At 43.8% G+C, this 14,824-nt stretch overlaps 1 protein-coding gene across 1 annotated transcript in view; it reads right to left on the bottom strand.

Moving 5' to 3' along the window:
• C7H2orf80 (chromosome 7 C2orf80 homolog) overlaps window positions 1–14,824 on the bottom strand; it is a 212,470-nt gene that overhangs the window by 132,986 nt on the left and 64,660 nt on the right. The window contains exon 3 of the mRNA XM_069735385.1: window positions 9,925–9,999. Within this exon, the coding sequence (XP_069591486.1) occupies window positions 9,925–9,999 (75 nt within the window). The remainder of the gene's footprint in view (window positions 1–9,924; window positions 10,000–14,824) is intronic.

The raw sequence follows: 14,824 nt of genomic DNA, 5'->3' as shown, positions 1-14,824 counted from the left end.
AAATGTTACCAACCTTTACACTGTGGTGACTCGAATAAAACTTTGTTCATGTTATGCATTTAAAAATTTACATTCTGAGTGTGGCTGTTTCTTCAATTGACTTTGATGGGATCACTTCCGAGTTCAGCCAGCACCTGCCTAACAGCTAACAGAGTGCACGCCATTTGTCTATATTAAACATATTGGTTTGGCGTCTACACCTATGCCCAAATGTCTTCTGAAACCATTGCGTTTGACGAGTCTGCAACATCAAGGATATTTGCAAAAGTGATCCACCCAGGAGATTTCCTGAAGACCCCAGTACACGAACTCCGTACTAAGAATTACGAGTGAGAACGGAGGCGACTGGCATCCTTTGATTTGCACCCCATAACACTTGACGGATATCATAGACTGAGCAGGATTCCACGTGGCCTCAGGTACCACCTAAGACCTACATTATTCTCTGATAAATCTGATTATTGTGAAAAGTTTCAAAAAATTCTCAATAAATGCTCTCTGGACATTATTCGACTTACTATTGACTTTCTCCAAACAGCTATCACTGAATCAGAACAAAAACTCACCTCCATCGAGGAGCAACTCTCTACATCACTACCATCAGTGGACTGGAGCACCCTGAAAGCCAAAACCGATAAGGCAATAGAAGAGCACCGAAAATATTTACAGGAGAAGAAACGTTCAAAGTTTCAGCAAGATTCTGAAGATTATGCCCAAGGCCAAGTTTATCGATGGAACGACTCTGCGACCTCAGGTATCAGGCGAGGCAACACTGGACCTCGACGCTACTGGTCGTACAGTACGGACACCGACAGCTCTTCAAACAGCTTCCCACAAAGTCATTTTTTACCCAGATGCCCAAACACGAGGCCCAACACCAGCTCCGGAGGAAACCGACATGGAGGGCTGCCCAGAAGCAGCACAGATCACATGACTACGAGATCCCAGGTAAGACCACCAACTCAGTCATAAACATCTCGGCCTATACCCTTGATCCTGCAGAACTGGCAATTCTGCCACGTTGCTTGACCTTCTACCCCACACCGCCATGGGACAGGTTCAAGCTGTCCCAAGATTTGCAACATTTCTATTGCAACCTCCGCTGTTGTGAATTCTGTTGTTAAGCTCCCTCCTGTGGTCATGAATGGTACTTCGGCTGGTTCTGTCCATGGGCTTCCTCTGGTGGTTGTGAGTGGGGCTGCGGCTTCTGAGGTTCCTTCCACAGGTGACGAGGTTAATTCGTTAGCTGGCTGCTCTATTTAACTCCACCTAGATCATTGCTCCTTGCCACCTGTCAATGTTCCAGTATTGGTCTAGTTCGCTCCTGGATCGTTCTTGTGACCTGTCTTCCCAGAAGAAGCTAAGTTCCTGCTTGTTTTTCTCTGTTTGCTATTTTTTCTGTCCAGCTTGCTATTTTGATTTTTGTCTTGCTTGCTGGAAGCTCTGGTACGCAGAGGGAGCGCCTCCGCACTGTGAGTCGGTGCGGAGGGTCTTTTTGCACCCTCTGCGTGGTCTTTTTGTAGTTTTTTGTGCTGACCGCAAAGTTACCTTTCCTATCCTCTGTCTGTTCAGTAAGTCGGGCCTCACTTTGCTAAATCTAATTCATCTCTGTGTTTATAATTTTCATCTTAACTCACAGTCATTATATGTGGGGGGCTGCCTGTTCCTTTGGGGAATTTCTCTGAGGCAAGGTAGGCTTTATTTTTCTATCTCTAGGGCTAGCTAGTTCCTTAGGCTGTGATGAGTTGCATAGGGAGCGTTAGGAGCAATCCACGGCTATTTCTAGTGTGTGTGATAGGATTAGGGATTGCGGTCAGCAGAGTTCCCACATCTCAGAGCTTGTCCTGTAATATTAGTAACTATCAGGTCATTCCGTGTGCTCTTAACCACCAGGTCCATTATTGTCCTCACCACCAGGTCATAACACTCCGCCTTAAGACTCATTTCGGACTCTCACAGGATGTGACAAGGAATAGGATCCCTGCATCAGTGGAGAATCCTATCCCTGATCTTAGTATTCCACAACTGGGTTTACGCAATACAAGTAACTTTAGTCCCCCTCGTAATCATCATGCTACTGAGGCCTACATTGAGCTAATTCAAAATGATGTCGATGCAATTCTTGAACAACATTGTACGGGTAGCCTTCCTACCCACAGTAACATTCCCCCTCTCGAAAAACAGGCCCTTGAGTTCCTTAAGAAAAATAAGAATATTACCATAAAACCGGCAGATAAGGGTGGGGCTACCATCGTACAGAATACTACAGATTATACCTCTGAAATCCTCAATTATCTGATACATCCACATATAAGAAAATTCCTACTGACCCAATTTCAACCATCAAAGCCAAAATTGAAATACTTTTGAAGAAATATCTATCAGTTAACACGATTGATTCCAAGACCATCACCTTTCTAACTAATCCTCATCCTGTCACCCCGGTCATATACACAATACCCAAGGTCCATAAATCCCTCAGCAATCCCCCTGGTCGACCTATTGTCGCCTCTATCCTGGCCCTCATCTCTATCTCCCTTGAGAAGATTTTACTCCACTTACCAGAAAGATGGGGTCATTTATCCTTGACACCGGTCATTTCCTACAAACTCTCAAACAACTTCCCACTACTCCACCAGGATGCTTTCTAGTCACTTTTGATGTAAATAGCCTTTACACATCTATCAAATGCAACTTAGGCATTAGAGCAGTTGGGGATCTCCTTGAGCAGTTGGCCTTTTACAGTAATTCCCACCACCTGTGGCTTGACCTACTATCCTTGGTTTTACATGAAAACTACTTTCTATTTGGTGACCAATTTTACTTACAGATCCAGGGCACTGTCATGGGTGCCAATGTAGCGCCGGCATATGCTAACATATACATGGATGCTTTTGAACATGCCCATGTTTATGAGAACACTCTCTTTGTAACATATAATTCCTGTTGGCTTCGCTACATTGATGATATCTTTTGTCTATGGACGGGCTCCCACGACACTCTGGTTACCTTCACTGAGCACCTCAAGTCAATTCGTCCTGAACTTCAGTTCACATTAAACTACAGTCAAACTCAAATTGCATTCCTTGATACTCTTGTCATCAGAGAACCCAATGGGTACCTTGCCACTGACATTTTCTCCAAACCCACAGATTCCAATATCTTCTCTATTTCCACAGCTGTCACCCTTCTTCCACGAAACACAGTCTACCCCATTCCCAATTCAAGCGGGTAACACGTAAAGTCGCTAACCCTGATCTGCTACCAGGACGCCAGGACGAGATGTCCCTCAAATTTACAGCTAGACACTACCCTAAAAGCCTACTGGATAGAGAAAAAATGTTGGCCCTGAATCCATCATGCCCAAGATCTACAATGTGATCCACAAACACTGGCCATTGCTCACAGGTTCTTACCCACACATTGAGGCCTTTAAGGCATTACCATTAATGTGCAAATGAAGACCCAACAACATCAGGGACAAAGTAGTTAAAGCTGACTTGGGTAGTTTTTCCAGAATACCAAGACATATCTTTCTTGCCACAGAACAGTGCGGCACATTCCCTTGCGTGGGTTGTGCATGCTGCTCCAAAGTTATTAAATCTAGCACGATTATCCACCCCCACTTCAGCAAACAGTACAAAATTAAATTTTTTTTTACGTGCGACTCTAGCAACGTTATCTATGTAATCAAATGCCCTTGTGGCCTACTTTATGTTGGTGAAACAACACAACACATTCATGACCGAATGGCAAGCCACAAATCGACTATACGGTGCAAAAAAACTTGGCTCCCTCTTCCCCATTATTTCATATCCGCCAATCATTCTGTGTCCCAACTACGGTTTCAGGTTCTGGAACAGGTCGATAGACCAAGACGGGGCGGGAACCCTATTAAACTATTAAGGGAAAGGGAATCCCATTGGATCTATACCCTACAGACCCTAACACCTAAGGGCCTCAACAGGGAACTCGATTTGGTGTTCAACTAACTAGTCCTGGGGACCTCGGTCTCCTGCTCGTCCTATTCTGTGTGATTTTGCTGTATTATGTTTCTTGGATACAACGTTCATGTTTGACCGATATACTATATATATACTATTGTTGGCGGACATGTGTATAACATGCTGACCTTTATGTCGTCCTCTATGTACTAATCTGTCTTAATACTTCAAGGCACTCTGATTTTCACAATTCACTATACCCAACAGGTGTATTTACTGAGTATTTACTCAGTCTTTTTTCCCCTTTTTTTCAATCATTTATTTTTATTTTTATTTTTTCTTTTACTTTTTATTTTAATTTTTATTTCTATTTTTATTTTTTTACTTTATTTTTGTATTTTTGTTTATTTTTATTTTCAATTTTATTTTCATTATTTTTATTTTTATTTCTATTTTTCATTCTTTATCATTACTATTTTTATCTTTATTTTCATTTTTTCATCTTCATGTTAGACTATCTCTTATTTTTACTCCATTCATTTTACTTATACATTTCTTTGTTCATTTTTTCTTATGTATTTCTATTTTTATTTTACTATTTATTTCATTAATTTTTTTTTAGTTTTTTTAGTTTTTAATTTTTTTCCTTTTTCTTTTTCTTTTTACTATTATTTATCTATTTAATTTTTTATTACTTATTTTCTAATTTATGTATTCTCATTTTATTCTTATTTTATCCAAGTTCAGTTCCACTTTTATTTTTTATTTTTTTCATTATTAAGCTCATTTTTACTTTCATTTTCTCTCACATCAACTCAAGCCACTATGCCCATCTCTTTTTGTGTTCCTTTACCCCTATTCTTTTCTATAGAGCCATTACTATTCCCTTTCTCTCTCTTTTTCTCCCTCAGCCCGGCTACATCCACTGTGTGCCCACATCATTGCGCTATTATGCTGACACTATCGGTTCTTTGTGTCAGCGGCGCATCCCACCACCGTATGGCACAGGCGCCCATACCATCCTCATACTGCGCAGGCGCCCGCCGTCATTATACAGCACTTGCGCTCACAGCCTCTCCATCTCCACACTGCGCAGGCGCCTGTTCCCCTAGCCTTCTTGTTGATCTATACCGCGCGCGCACACCGCCTTCTACTTCCGTTCCTCTGGTACATTAACCCACTGACTACCAATGACTGTGCACATCACCACAGGCACCGCTCTCGTCTCCACAGGTATGCTTTCTTTATTTTGGCACCAGTGTTTCTAGTTACACACCATGACTGTACACCTTCTTCACCCTCCTTCTTCCCCCATCCTTGCTTTTTACAGCTCCTTCTGGGACCTCTGGGATTCTTTTATTAAATTGCATCATTCTATGTTTTAGCTGATGTTCTCTGCCAGCCTTCCTTTTCGTTCTCCCGTAGTGCAAACTCTACCCTGCACTCAGTAACGCTGCCAAAATAATCCCTTGTGCCTGATCTATATACCTCTTTATGTATATATTCGTTGTATATTACTTGTATATATTTTTGTAAATATGTCACATTTTTGTATATATGTCACATATTTGTACACATTTTGCTGCTCTCAACTTTGAGATTTGTAAAGTAATTACTCTATTTTTGTGTATACCACTTGTTTTTGCTCTGTTCCTAATTGTATGTATACTTATTTTTTTCAGTGAGGTTTGATAAAGACCCATTATGGGGTCGAAACGTTACCTACCTTTACACTGTGGTGAGTCAAATAAAACTTTGCTCATGTTATGCATTTAAAAATTCACATTCTGAGTGTGGCAGTTTCTTCAATTATAAGGCTGGGATAGCTGGCAGACCCAGGTTGCCATAGCAATGATCCGGCCCTCTCAATGACATTACTAGACTGCCGATCAGAAAGGAGAAAAAACCCCAGCCCCTCTCTCAGCCTTCTTGATGCTGCGATAGATATTGATCGCAGCATTCAGCGGGTTAAATGGCCCAGGACAGTTCAGGCACAACTCCTTGCTATGAAAGCCGAGGCTCAGCTTTCACTTAAGCCAAGCTTCCGGCGACGATCGTGCGGGCACTGCTCCTGTGCCCGCATGATCGAACTGTTGTAAATTTACTCCATTTTGTGGGAACTAATTCCTGATCATGAAGTAAACCTACATCAAATGTTGTTAAGGGGTTAAATAATTATTTGGGGGAAAAATGACATTTTAATTTTACCGTCCCAATGTTATAACGTTCTGTGAAGTGTCGGTGGGTTCTAAATACTCACAATACCCATACATTAATTGCTTGAAGGGTGTAGATTCCAAAATGGTGTCACTTGTGTGTGGTTTTTGCAGTTTTCTCTTTTGAAAAGCAACATGGTGCCCATAAGCTATTCTAGAGAAAATTGCACTCCAAAATTTAAATGGTGCACAGGAGAAAATGACCAACAAATTGTGTGGTATAATTTCTCCTTTACTATTAGAAAATTGAAAAATTGAGGGCAAAAGCAACATTTTTGTGGAAAAAATGAAACTGTTATACAATTCTGCGAACCACCTGTGGATTCAAGATGATGACCCCATAGCTTTGAATTCCTTAAGGGGTGCAGCTTCCAAAATGGGGTCAGTTATGGGGAGCTTCTACTGGTTTGCCACTTTGGGGGCTCTTCAAACATGACTTAGTGTCTGCAATCTATTCCAGCCAAAATTGAGGTACAAAATTGAAATAGTGCGCCTTCCCTTCAGAGCCTGGCCATGTGCCCAAACAGTAGTTTCTGAACACATACTGGGTATTATTGGGGTATAATCATGCTGAAGAAAAATTGCATAATAAACTGTATGATCCATTTTCTTCTGTTACTCTTGTGAAAATCAAAACTTTGGGGCTAAAACAACATTTTTGTGGAAAATATGTAATTTTTCATTTTTTGCTTCAAGTTTATTTTAATTCCTGTGAAGCACCTAAAGGGTTAAAAACATTCTAAATGAAGCTTTGAATACTATGGAGGGTTCTGTTTTTAAAATGGGGTCACTTTGGGGCATTTTTTTACATATAGGACCCCAAAAGTCATTTCAAATGTAAAGTGGTCCCTAATAAAATAGGCTTTGTAAATTTTGTTGAAAAAAATGAAAAATTGCTGTTAAACTTTTAACCTCCTACATTTCTAACAAAAAAAAGTAAAAAAAAAGTATGCTGATGTAAAGTAGGCATGCGGAAAGTGTTAGTTATGTATTATTTTATTGGTATGACTATCTGTTTTAGGCTATGTTCACACGTTGCGGATTGGTGTGTGGATTTTTCCGCACTGTTTTTGCAAAATCCGCAGGTAAACCGCACTGCGGATTTACCGTGGTTTTTGTGTGGATTCCACCTGTGGATTCCTATTGAGGAGCAGGTATAAACTGCTGCGGAATCCACACAAAGAATTAAAATGCTGCAGAAAAAACAATGCTGCATTTCCGCATGTTTTTTTCCGCAGCATGTGCACTGCGGATTTTGTTTTCCATAGGTTTACATGATACTGTACAATGCATGGAAAACTGCTGCAGATCCGCAGCAAAATCCTCAACGTGTGCACATAGCCATAAGGACATAAAAATTCAGAGTTCAAAAACTGCACATATTTCAAAGATTTTCCTCAAATTTACAATTTTTTCATTGCTAAATCATATCGATCTACATTTACCACTAATGTGAAGTACAATTTGTCACAGAAAATAATCTCCGAATCACTTGGATATGTTGAGTCATTGCAGCGCTATTACCACATAAAGGAAAGAGACACAATTTAAAAATGTAGTCTGGTAATCAAGGAGAAAACAGGCTTTATCAGGAAGGGGTTAAATGATAATTGCAGTCATAATAATCTATACAAATTTCTCCTGCTTTCAAAAAATCACAGACATTAATTTCTTTTTTACAAACAGTGAATAAAGTGCCCAATTTTACAGACTGTCCAGAAATTTCTGGATGATATGAAATCCTGGCAGGAAGCTGAGAGGCTCCAAAAAGAAAAGATGAGAACATCTCAGTATTACGAGAGTGCAGCACAAGTGAAAAAGATTCAGAGTTTACAGTACATAAAATACTGTATGTATGACAACACATAATATAAGGTAAGCAATATACATAAGATATGTGTTAGGGGTCGAGTTCCTGCCTCTGCACAGGGGGAATCTCGGGCCATCTCCGCTGCTGTCTCCCATTCTTCTCCTGCCGCAGTGGAACCTGCTCAGCAGAGACATCGATCCCAGCGTCTCGCTCAGTCTGACTCTGTGCTAAGAGTTACTGTTGCATTTCCTGCTTCTGCCATTGAAGTCAGTGCTGGGCAACGGCGAGCAGACGCTTCTGGGACTAAGTCCTGCTTTTCTCATTCTGAGCATGCCCAGAGTAAGATCTCTCAGTGGAGATCGACGGTCACATGATCAGATACTGCAGCTAGTTAATTGGTCCTTCTTGGAAGGTCCTTGTAGGTGCTAGGACTAAGTCCTGCTTTGCACTCTGAGCATGCCCAGGGCAAGATCTCTCAGTGGAGATCTGGGGTCACATGCTCAGGTACTGCAGCGACTCCATTGGTCCTTCTTTGAAGGTCCTAAACGTGCTGCAACTATTTAAGGCTCGCATGGCCGCACGGCCATGCGCTAGTATTGACAATTGTAATCGTGTATGTGTTGATGAGTGCAAGTCGTTCCTTAAAAAAACCATCCCTTGTGTATGACTGTTCGCGAAAGGTGTATGGCTGCAATCTAGTGCCCGGATGAACTCACAGCGTTTACACATGAAACAGCGCCTACTGCTGTGACCGCCAGTGCGGTGCCACGCGCCATTAGAGCCCTTCTTTAACCCAAGTCAGGGTGGTTAGTGGCGTCCGCCAGTACAGCACAGTTCGCACTCTCGTGCTGTTTAATTATTAATTTTGATACGTGCGGTACTGCGGCCATGTGACGCAGGGTGAAGTTAACCCATGTGTGTATTCACATTGTACCGCCATATCGTCCGTCTCTACTAGCAGCAGGGTTTTCACCTGCACGGTGGACCTCGGACTGCGAATGCACCTATTACTATTTCATCTTAAACTTGGTGCAATCCGCCAGTCCTAACAGATATGCAATAAACTTTAGTAAATTAGAGATAAAACAGAGGGGGTATTTATGTTGAGGTCAAACTTCTACTTTTAGGACAGGTTAACATTGTTTGATATGTGTCCTTTTATTTAACCTATGTAATTATGCAACTAGGCAACTATGACTGCCTTAGACAAATCCTTTGTAAGGGTACCGTCACACTATACGATTTACCTACGATCACGACCAGCGATACGACCTGGCCGTGATCGTAGGTAAATCGTAGTGTGGTCGCTGGGGAGCTGTCACACAGACAGCTCTCCAACGATGCCGCGCTTAGTTACCCGATGTTTATCCTGGTTACAAGCGTTAAACTAAAAAAAAAAAAACAGCACATACTTACATTCTGGTGTCCGTCAGGTCCCTTGCAGTCTGCTTCCCGCACTCAGTGACTGCCGGCCGTAAAGTGAAAGTGAAAGCACAGCCGCTGTGCTCTGCTTTCACTTTACGGCCGGCAGTCACAGTGCGGGAAGCAGAGTTTAACGCTTGTAACCAGGATAAACATCGGGTAACTAAGCGCGGTCCTGCGCTTAGTTACCCAATGTTTACCCTGGTTACAAGCGAACGCATCGCTGGATCGCATCGCTAGATCGCTAGATCGGTGTCACACACACCGATCTAGCGATGACAGCGGGAGATCCAGCGATGAAAGAAAGTTCCATACGATCTGCTACGACGTACGATTCTCAGCAGGATCCCTGATCGCTGCTGCGTGTCAGACACAGCGATATCGTAACGATATTGCTGGAACGTCACGAATCGCACCGTCGTAGCGATCGAAATGTTATAGTGTGACGGTACCCTAAGTGATTGAGAACAATGATCACTTAAGTAGATATATAGAAGATATAAAATAATCCTCAGAGCTCTGTAAGTCCTACCTTTGAGTTGCAGAGTCGTGCTGTTGAATGTTTATTTCCATATATTTTAAATACCTCTTCAACTGGAAAGTTATTCTGTAATAGAATTAGTCAGATAACACAATAGTGACATTAATAAACCTCAGTATAAAACCATAGTAATAAGTGATAAGTGACTAAATAGCCTAGTAATTATGCATCTTCAAGTAGGAGAAAATGTGATAATGTGACATCTATTTAAAGAATTGATAGGTTTCAGACTAAGAAACTATTAAATAGATTGTTCCAACTTTTCTACCGAAGCGCACTGCCTATCTTCCCTCAGCTTCTGGTTGCAGGTGACGGTGCACTTCTGAAGACTGACTGTTCAGCCCAGCAGCAAGGTTGAACTACTCGTAGGGTGCTTACACACTGTGTTCTGGCACCTATTTGCTTGTTTCATGAAAGCTTATGTACAAACTCTCTGCAATATGGGATTCGGGCAAATACGCTGAAGGGACCATAGACTATAATGGTGCCAACAGAGTGAACGTGTGCTCTACTGGAAACGGAAATCCAGACGTAGTCTACTACATCTGAGTGTTCACCTTCAGCTGGCGTACATACCAAAAAATGATGCATTCAAAGCACATGTTTGCTCTCCTGACACAAATATAATCTATGGCCCCGTTGGTGCATAAGCCTGAATCCCATTTTGTGGGGATTTTGGACATAAGCCCAGATGGGACCAATGAATGGGTGAAAGCACCCTTATGAAATGTGCAGTTACCATGCTGGTAGTAGAAGCAGGGAGAGGTGCAAGGCAACTGAAGCTGGTCAGCTGAAGTGGTCCAGCCAGCTTAATAACCCAGAAGCCATGCTTTAAAGTTTAGAGCCTATAAGTGGCTTATGCTCCTTTTCTAGGTTACAAGGAACAAGCTTTAGGCCATGTTCACACGTTCCTGATTTCCCTGCTGTTTTTTCTGCACTAAAAACCGCAGCTCTTGGCAGAAAACGCAGGTCCTTTTTTTGGTGCGTTTTTGGTGCGTTTTTTGATGCGTTTTTTGATGCGTTTTTTAGTGCGTTTTTTTATGCAGTTTTCTATGCAGAGTATGTGTGTTTTCTAGGAAGTTTTTTAGGGTTAAAATGGCTGAAAATTCCCTAACCCTACCCCTAACCCTAACCCTACCCCTACCCCTAACCCTAACCCTACCCCTACCCCTAACCCTACCCCTACCCCTAACCCTACCCCTAACCCTACCCCTAACCCTAACCCTACCCCTAACCCTACCCCTAACCCTAACCCTATTCTAACCTTAGTGGAAAAAAAAAATTCTTTATTTTTTTATTGTCCCTACCTATGGGGGTGACAAAGGGGGGGGGGGGGTCATTTACTATTTTTTTTATTTTGATCACTGAGATAGGTTATATCTCAGTGATCAAAATGCACTTTGGAACGAACCTGCCGGCTGGCAGATTCGGCGGGCGCACTGCACATGCGCCCGCCATTTTGGAAGATGGCGGCGCCCAGGGAGAAGACGGACGGACGGACACCGGGAGGCCGGGTAAGTATAAGGGGGGGAGATGAGGGCACGGGGGGGCGTCGGAGCACGGGGGGTGGCATCGGAGCATTGGGGGGTGGGATTGGGGCACGGGGGGCAGCCACACTGCAGCGGTTCTGCACCACAAACCGCAGAAAACCCGCAGATATTTTTTTCATCTGCAGGTTTTACTGCGGGTTTGACCTCACAATGGAGGTCTATGGGTGCAGAACCGCTGCAGTTCCGCAAAAAGAAGTGACATGGTACTTCTTTTTTACCGCAGCTATTCAGCGCGGCTTTTTTAGTTAATTCCCGCATCATGTGCACAGTGGTTCCTGTTTTCCATAGGGTACAGTGTACTGTACCCTGCATGGAAAACAGCTGCGGACCCGCAGCGGCAAAATCGCGGCGGTTCCGCAGTTAAAAACGCACTGTGTGAACATGGCCTTACACTCTAAAATTAAAAATTCCTCGGTTATTCAGAACAGAAAGAATTATTTTTAAAAACAAGCTGTCTGCATAAGTCATATTTTTGCCACGATTTGTCCCAAAACCTGAAAGGATTTCTGATGCCAGCAAAGTGAATGAGAATCCTGAAGTGTCATGCACATGATGCTCATTTGTGACTTGCAATTGTGTGCAGAAATCTGCAGCATGTCTATTCTTTCAGCGTTCTTTCACCCACTGACTTCAATGAAGCCTATTAAAAATGTTATAAAAATGCATATCTAATAATGATTGCGGATTTGTTGCGTTTTTGTAGTGTTTTTGCGTGTGGTTTTTGAACATTATAGAGATAGATAATAGTGAAGAGAGAACGTGCTCTGATAAGTCGTTATCTGAGCGCGTTCGAGTGGTAACAGTATCTTCAGCATGATCAATTATTATGTTTGAGTAGCCGCAGCTGCATGTGCAACACCCGCTAGGGCCGTGGGGTACTCGGAACTGGGTCAGACAGTTCTTAAAGGGGTGGTCACGGCAGCTGTGATCCGGTCCGTTGCCCTGGGCGCGCAATTAAAAGGGATGAGGGAATGTTTGTAGGGGATTGTTCGTGATGCCACCTGTGGTATTCAGCTATAGATGGCCGACGCTGCTTAAAGGGACCGCTGGGGCCGATGGTGATGCAGCTAGGATGGTCCTGCTCCCACAGGTTGAGTGGGGCCCCAGGGCTATCAGAACAGTCTATGAGAAGTTGTGGAAGTTGGGGTGCAGGAATGATTGGAGGACACAGGGACTGTAGTTTTTTTTACCTTTAATTGTTGGTGCAGTCCGGAGCACAGGTACAGGTGGTATTGAATATCCGGGCAGCCTGGAAGCAGTTCAGAATCCCCCTAGTCAGGTGGGGTTGAAAGCCTCCATACTGCGCAGTTCTTTAGGTTCTTGATGCCTTAAGCTCTCTTCAAGTCCCTCTCTGTCTGTCCTTTTGGTAGAACACTACCCACATGGCAGGCAGCTTGAGCCTTTTCCTGATGTCACTCCCTCATGGTGACTCCGGGCTCTCTAGTTTGCTACTGTGCCTTCGGGCGTCAGATGTGGCCAGGAGACCTGCAACATCCTGTTCTCCAGATTCTGTTGCTGGGCATGCAGTTCCCACACAACCATGGACTCCGGTGTCTGGTCTGTTGTGCTCAGTCCTGGGGTGAGCTTAGTTGCAGCTCCTATCCCCAGCTTCTGCTCATTTGCTTCCTCTTCCTTCACTGTCTCTGACTGACTAACTCACCCCTCCTCCAGACCAGAACTTTCAGGGAAGTTCCCCTGAAACTGGGTTTAGAGTTCCCCCTTCTGGTCTGGAGTCAGGAAAGTGTTGCTAGTGTTACCTGTTAAGGGGATCCCTTCTTGCTTCCAGGCATGCAGGACCAGCGTCAGCACCCGGGCAAGTTCCGGGGCCCTGGCGAGATGGGGGGCCCATAACGGTAAGACACTTATGCCGACACTGATGCGCATCATGCACTTCTGTGGGGCCCCCGAAGCCGGACTACATTCCGACCCTCCCTCCCTGTGCTAGTGTGCTGTGTGTGACTCCAGCCAGGACTCGGAGGCGGAGCTGGAGCTGACATATGATTCCCAGCAGCAGGAGGCAGCACACAGAGCACTCTGGGACTGCAGGAATACTCAGCATGGGGATAGAAGAGTCACTTCCAGGCCGGCGGTCATCACTTCCGGGTGAGAGTGAGGAGCTTGTCATCCTAAGAAGAGCTCACACACAGATCGTCGCGACACGGTCCGGGACCCGGGTCCACTGTCCAGGTCCAGCGCTGCAGTGAGCAGGACTTGTAGCCCTATACTACACAGACAGACCTTGATAGTATGGCATCTGAATGATTCTGGGACAGGACTTGTAGACTATATACTACATGGCTGGCTGTGCTATATGCTATGTGGGCTGCTTGTGTTATATACTACGTGGCTGTGCTATATGCTACGTGGCTGCCTGTGTTATATACTACGTGGGCTGCCTGTGTTATACTACGTACGTGTGCTGCCTGTGTTATATACTACGTGGCTGTGCTATATGCTACGTGGCTGCCTGTGTTATTTACTACGTGGGCTGTGCTATATACTACAAGGGCTGCCTGTGTTATATTCTACGTACGTGGGCTACCTGTGTTATATACTACATGGGCTGCCTGTGTTATATACTGCGTGGGCTGTGCTATATACTACGTAGGCTGCCTGTTTTATAAACTACGTAAGTGGGCTGCCTGTGTTATATACTATGTGGCTGTGCTATATACTACGTTGCTTCCTGTGTTATATACTACATACGTGGGCTGCCTGTGTTATATACTACATGGGCTGCCTGTGTTATATACTACGTGGCTATGCTATATGCGACGTAGCTGCCTGTGTTATATACTACGTGGGCTGCCTGTGTTATACTACGTGCGTGGGCTGCCTGTGTTATATACTACGTGGCTGTGCTATATACTACGTGGGCTGCCTGTGTTATATACTACGTGGGCTGCCTGTGTTATACTACGTACATGGGCTGCCTGTGTTATATACTACGTGGCTGTGCTATATGCTACGTGGCTGCCTGTGTTATATACTATGTGGGCTGTGTTATATACTACGTGGGCTGCCTGTGTTATATACTACGTGGGCTGTGTTACAAACTATGTGGCGGGGGCTGTGCTCTGGTGCCTCTCAATGAATGAAGTCCAGAATAGATTTAAATTAGTAGAATATGTAGAATTTGTGTTTCTCTTGATGATGAAGTAGGTTTCGATTCTGGACATCCTTATTTATTGAGACGTCGGCGCGGCATAGCCACCTCGCTACACCATTTTGATTTCAACATTGGTTCTGCCAATCAGCGGACCACTAATAGCTGGACACAGTGTTTCTAAGCCATTCTAAGAGTTGTGCTTTCTCACAACTTGATCAGGTGAGGCTGAGCA

This window comes from Ranitomeya imitator, chromosome 7 (genome assembly GCF_032444005.1).
Source record: "Ranitomeya imitator isolate aRanImi1 chromosome 7, aRanImi1.pri, whole genome shotgun sequence".
Taxonomy (NCBI): domain Eukaryota; kingdom Metazoa; phylum Chordata; class Amphibia; order Anura; family Dendrobatidae; genus Ranitomeya; species Ranitomeya imitator.
Note: the sequence above shows the minus strand (reverse complement) of the source record. Positions and strands in the feature narration are given on the sequence as shown.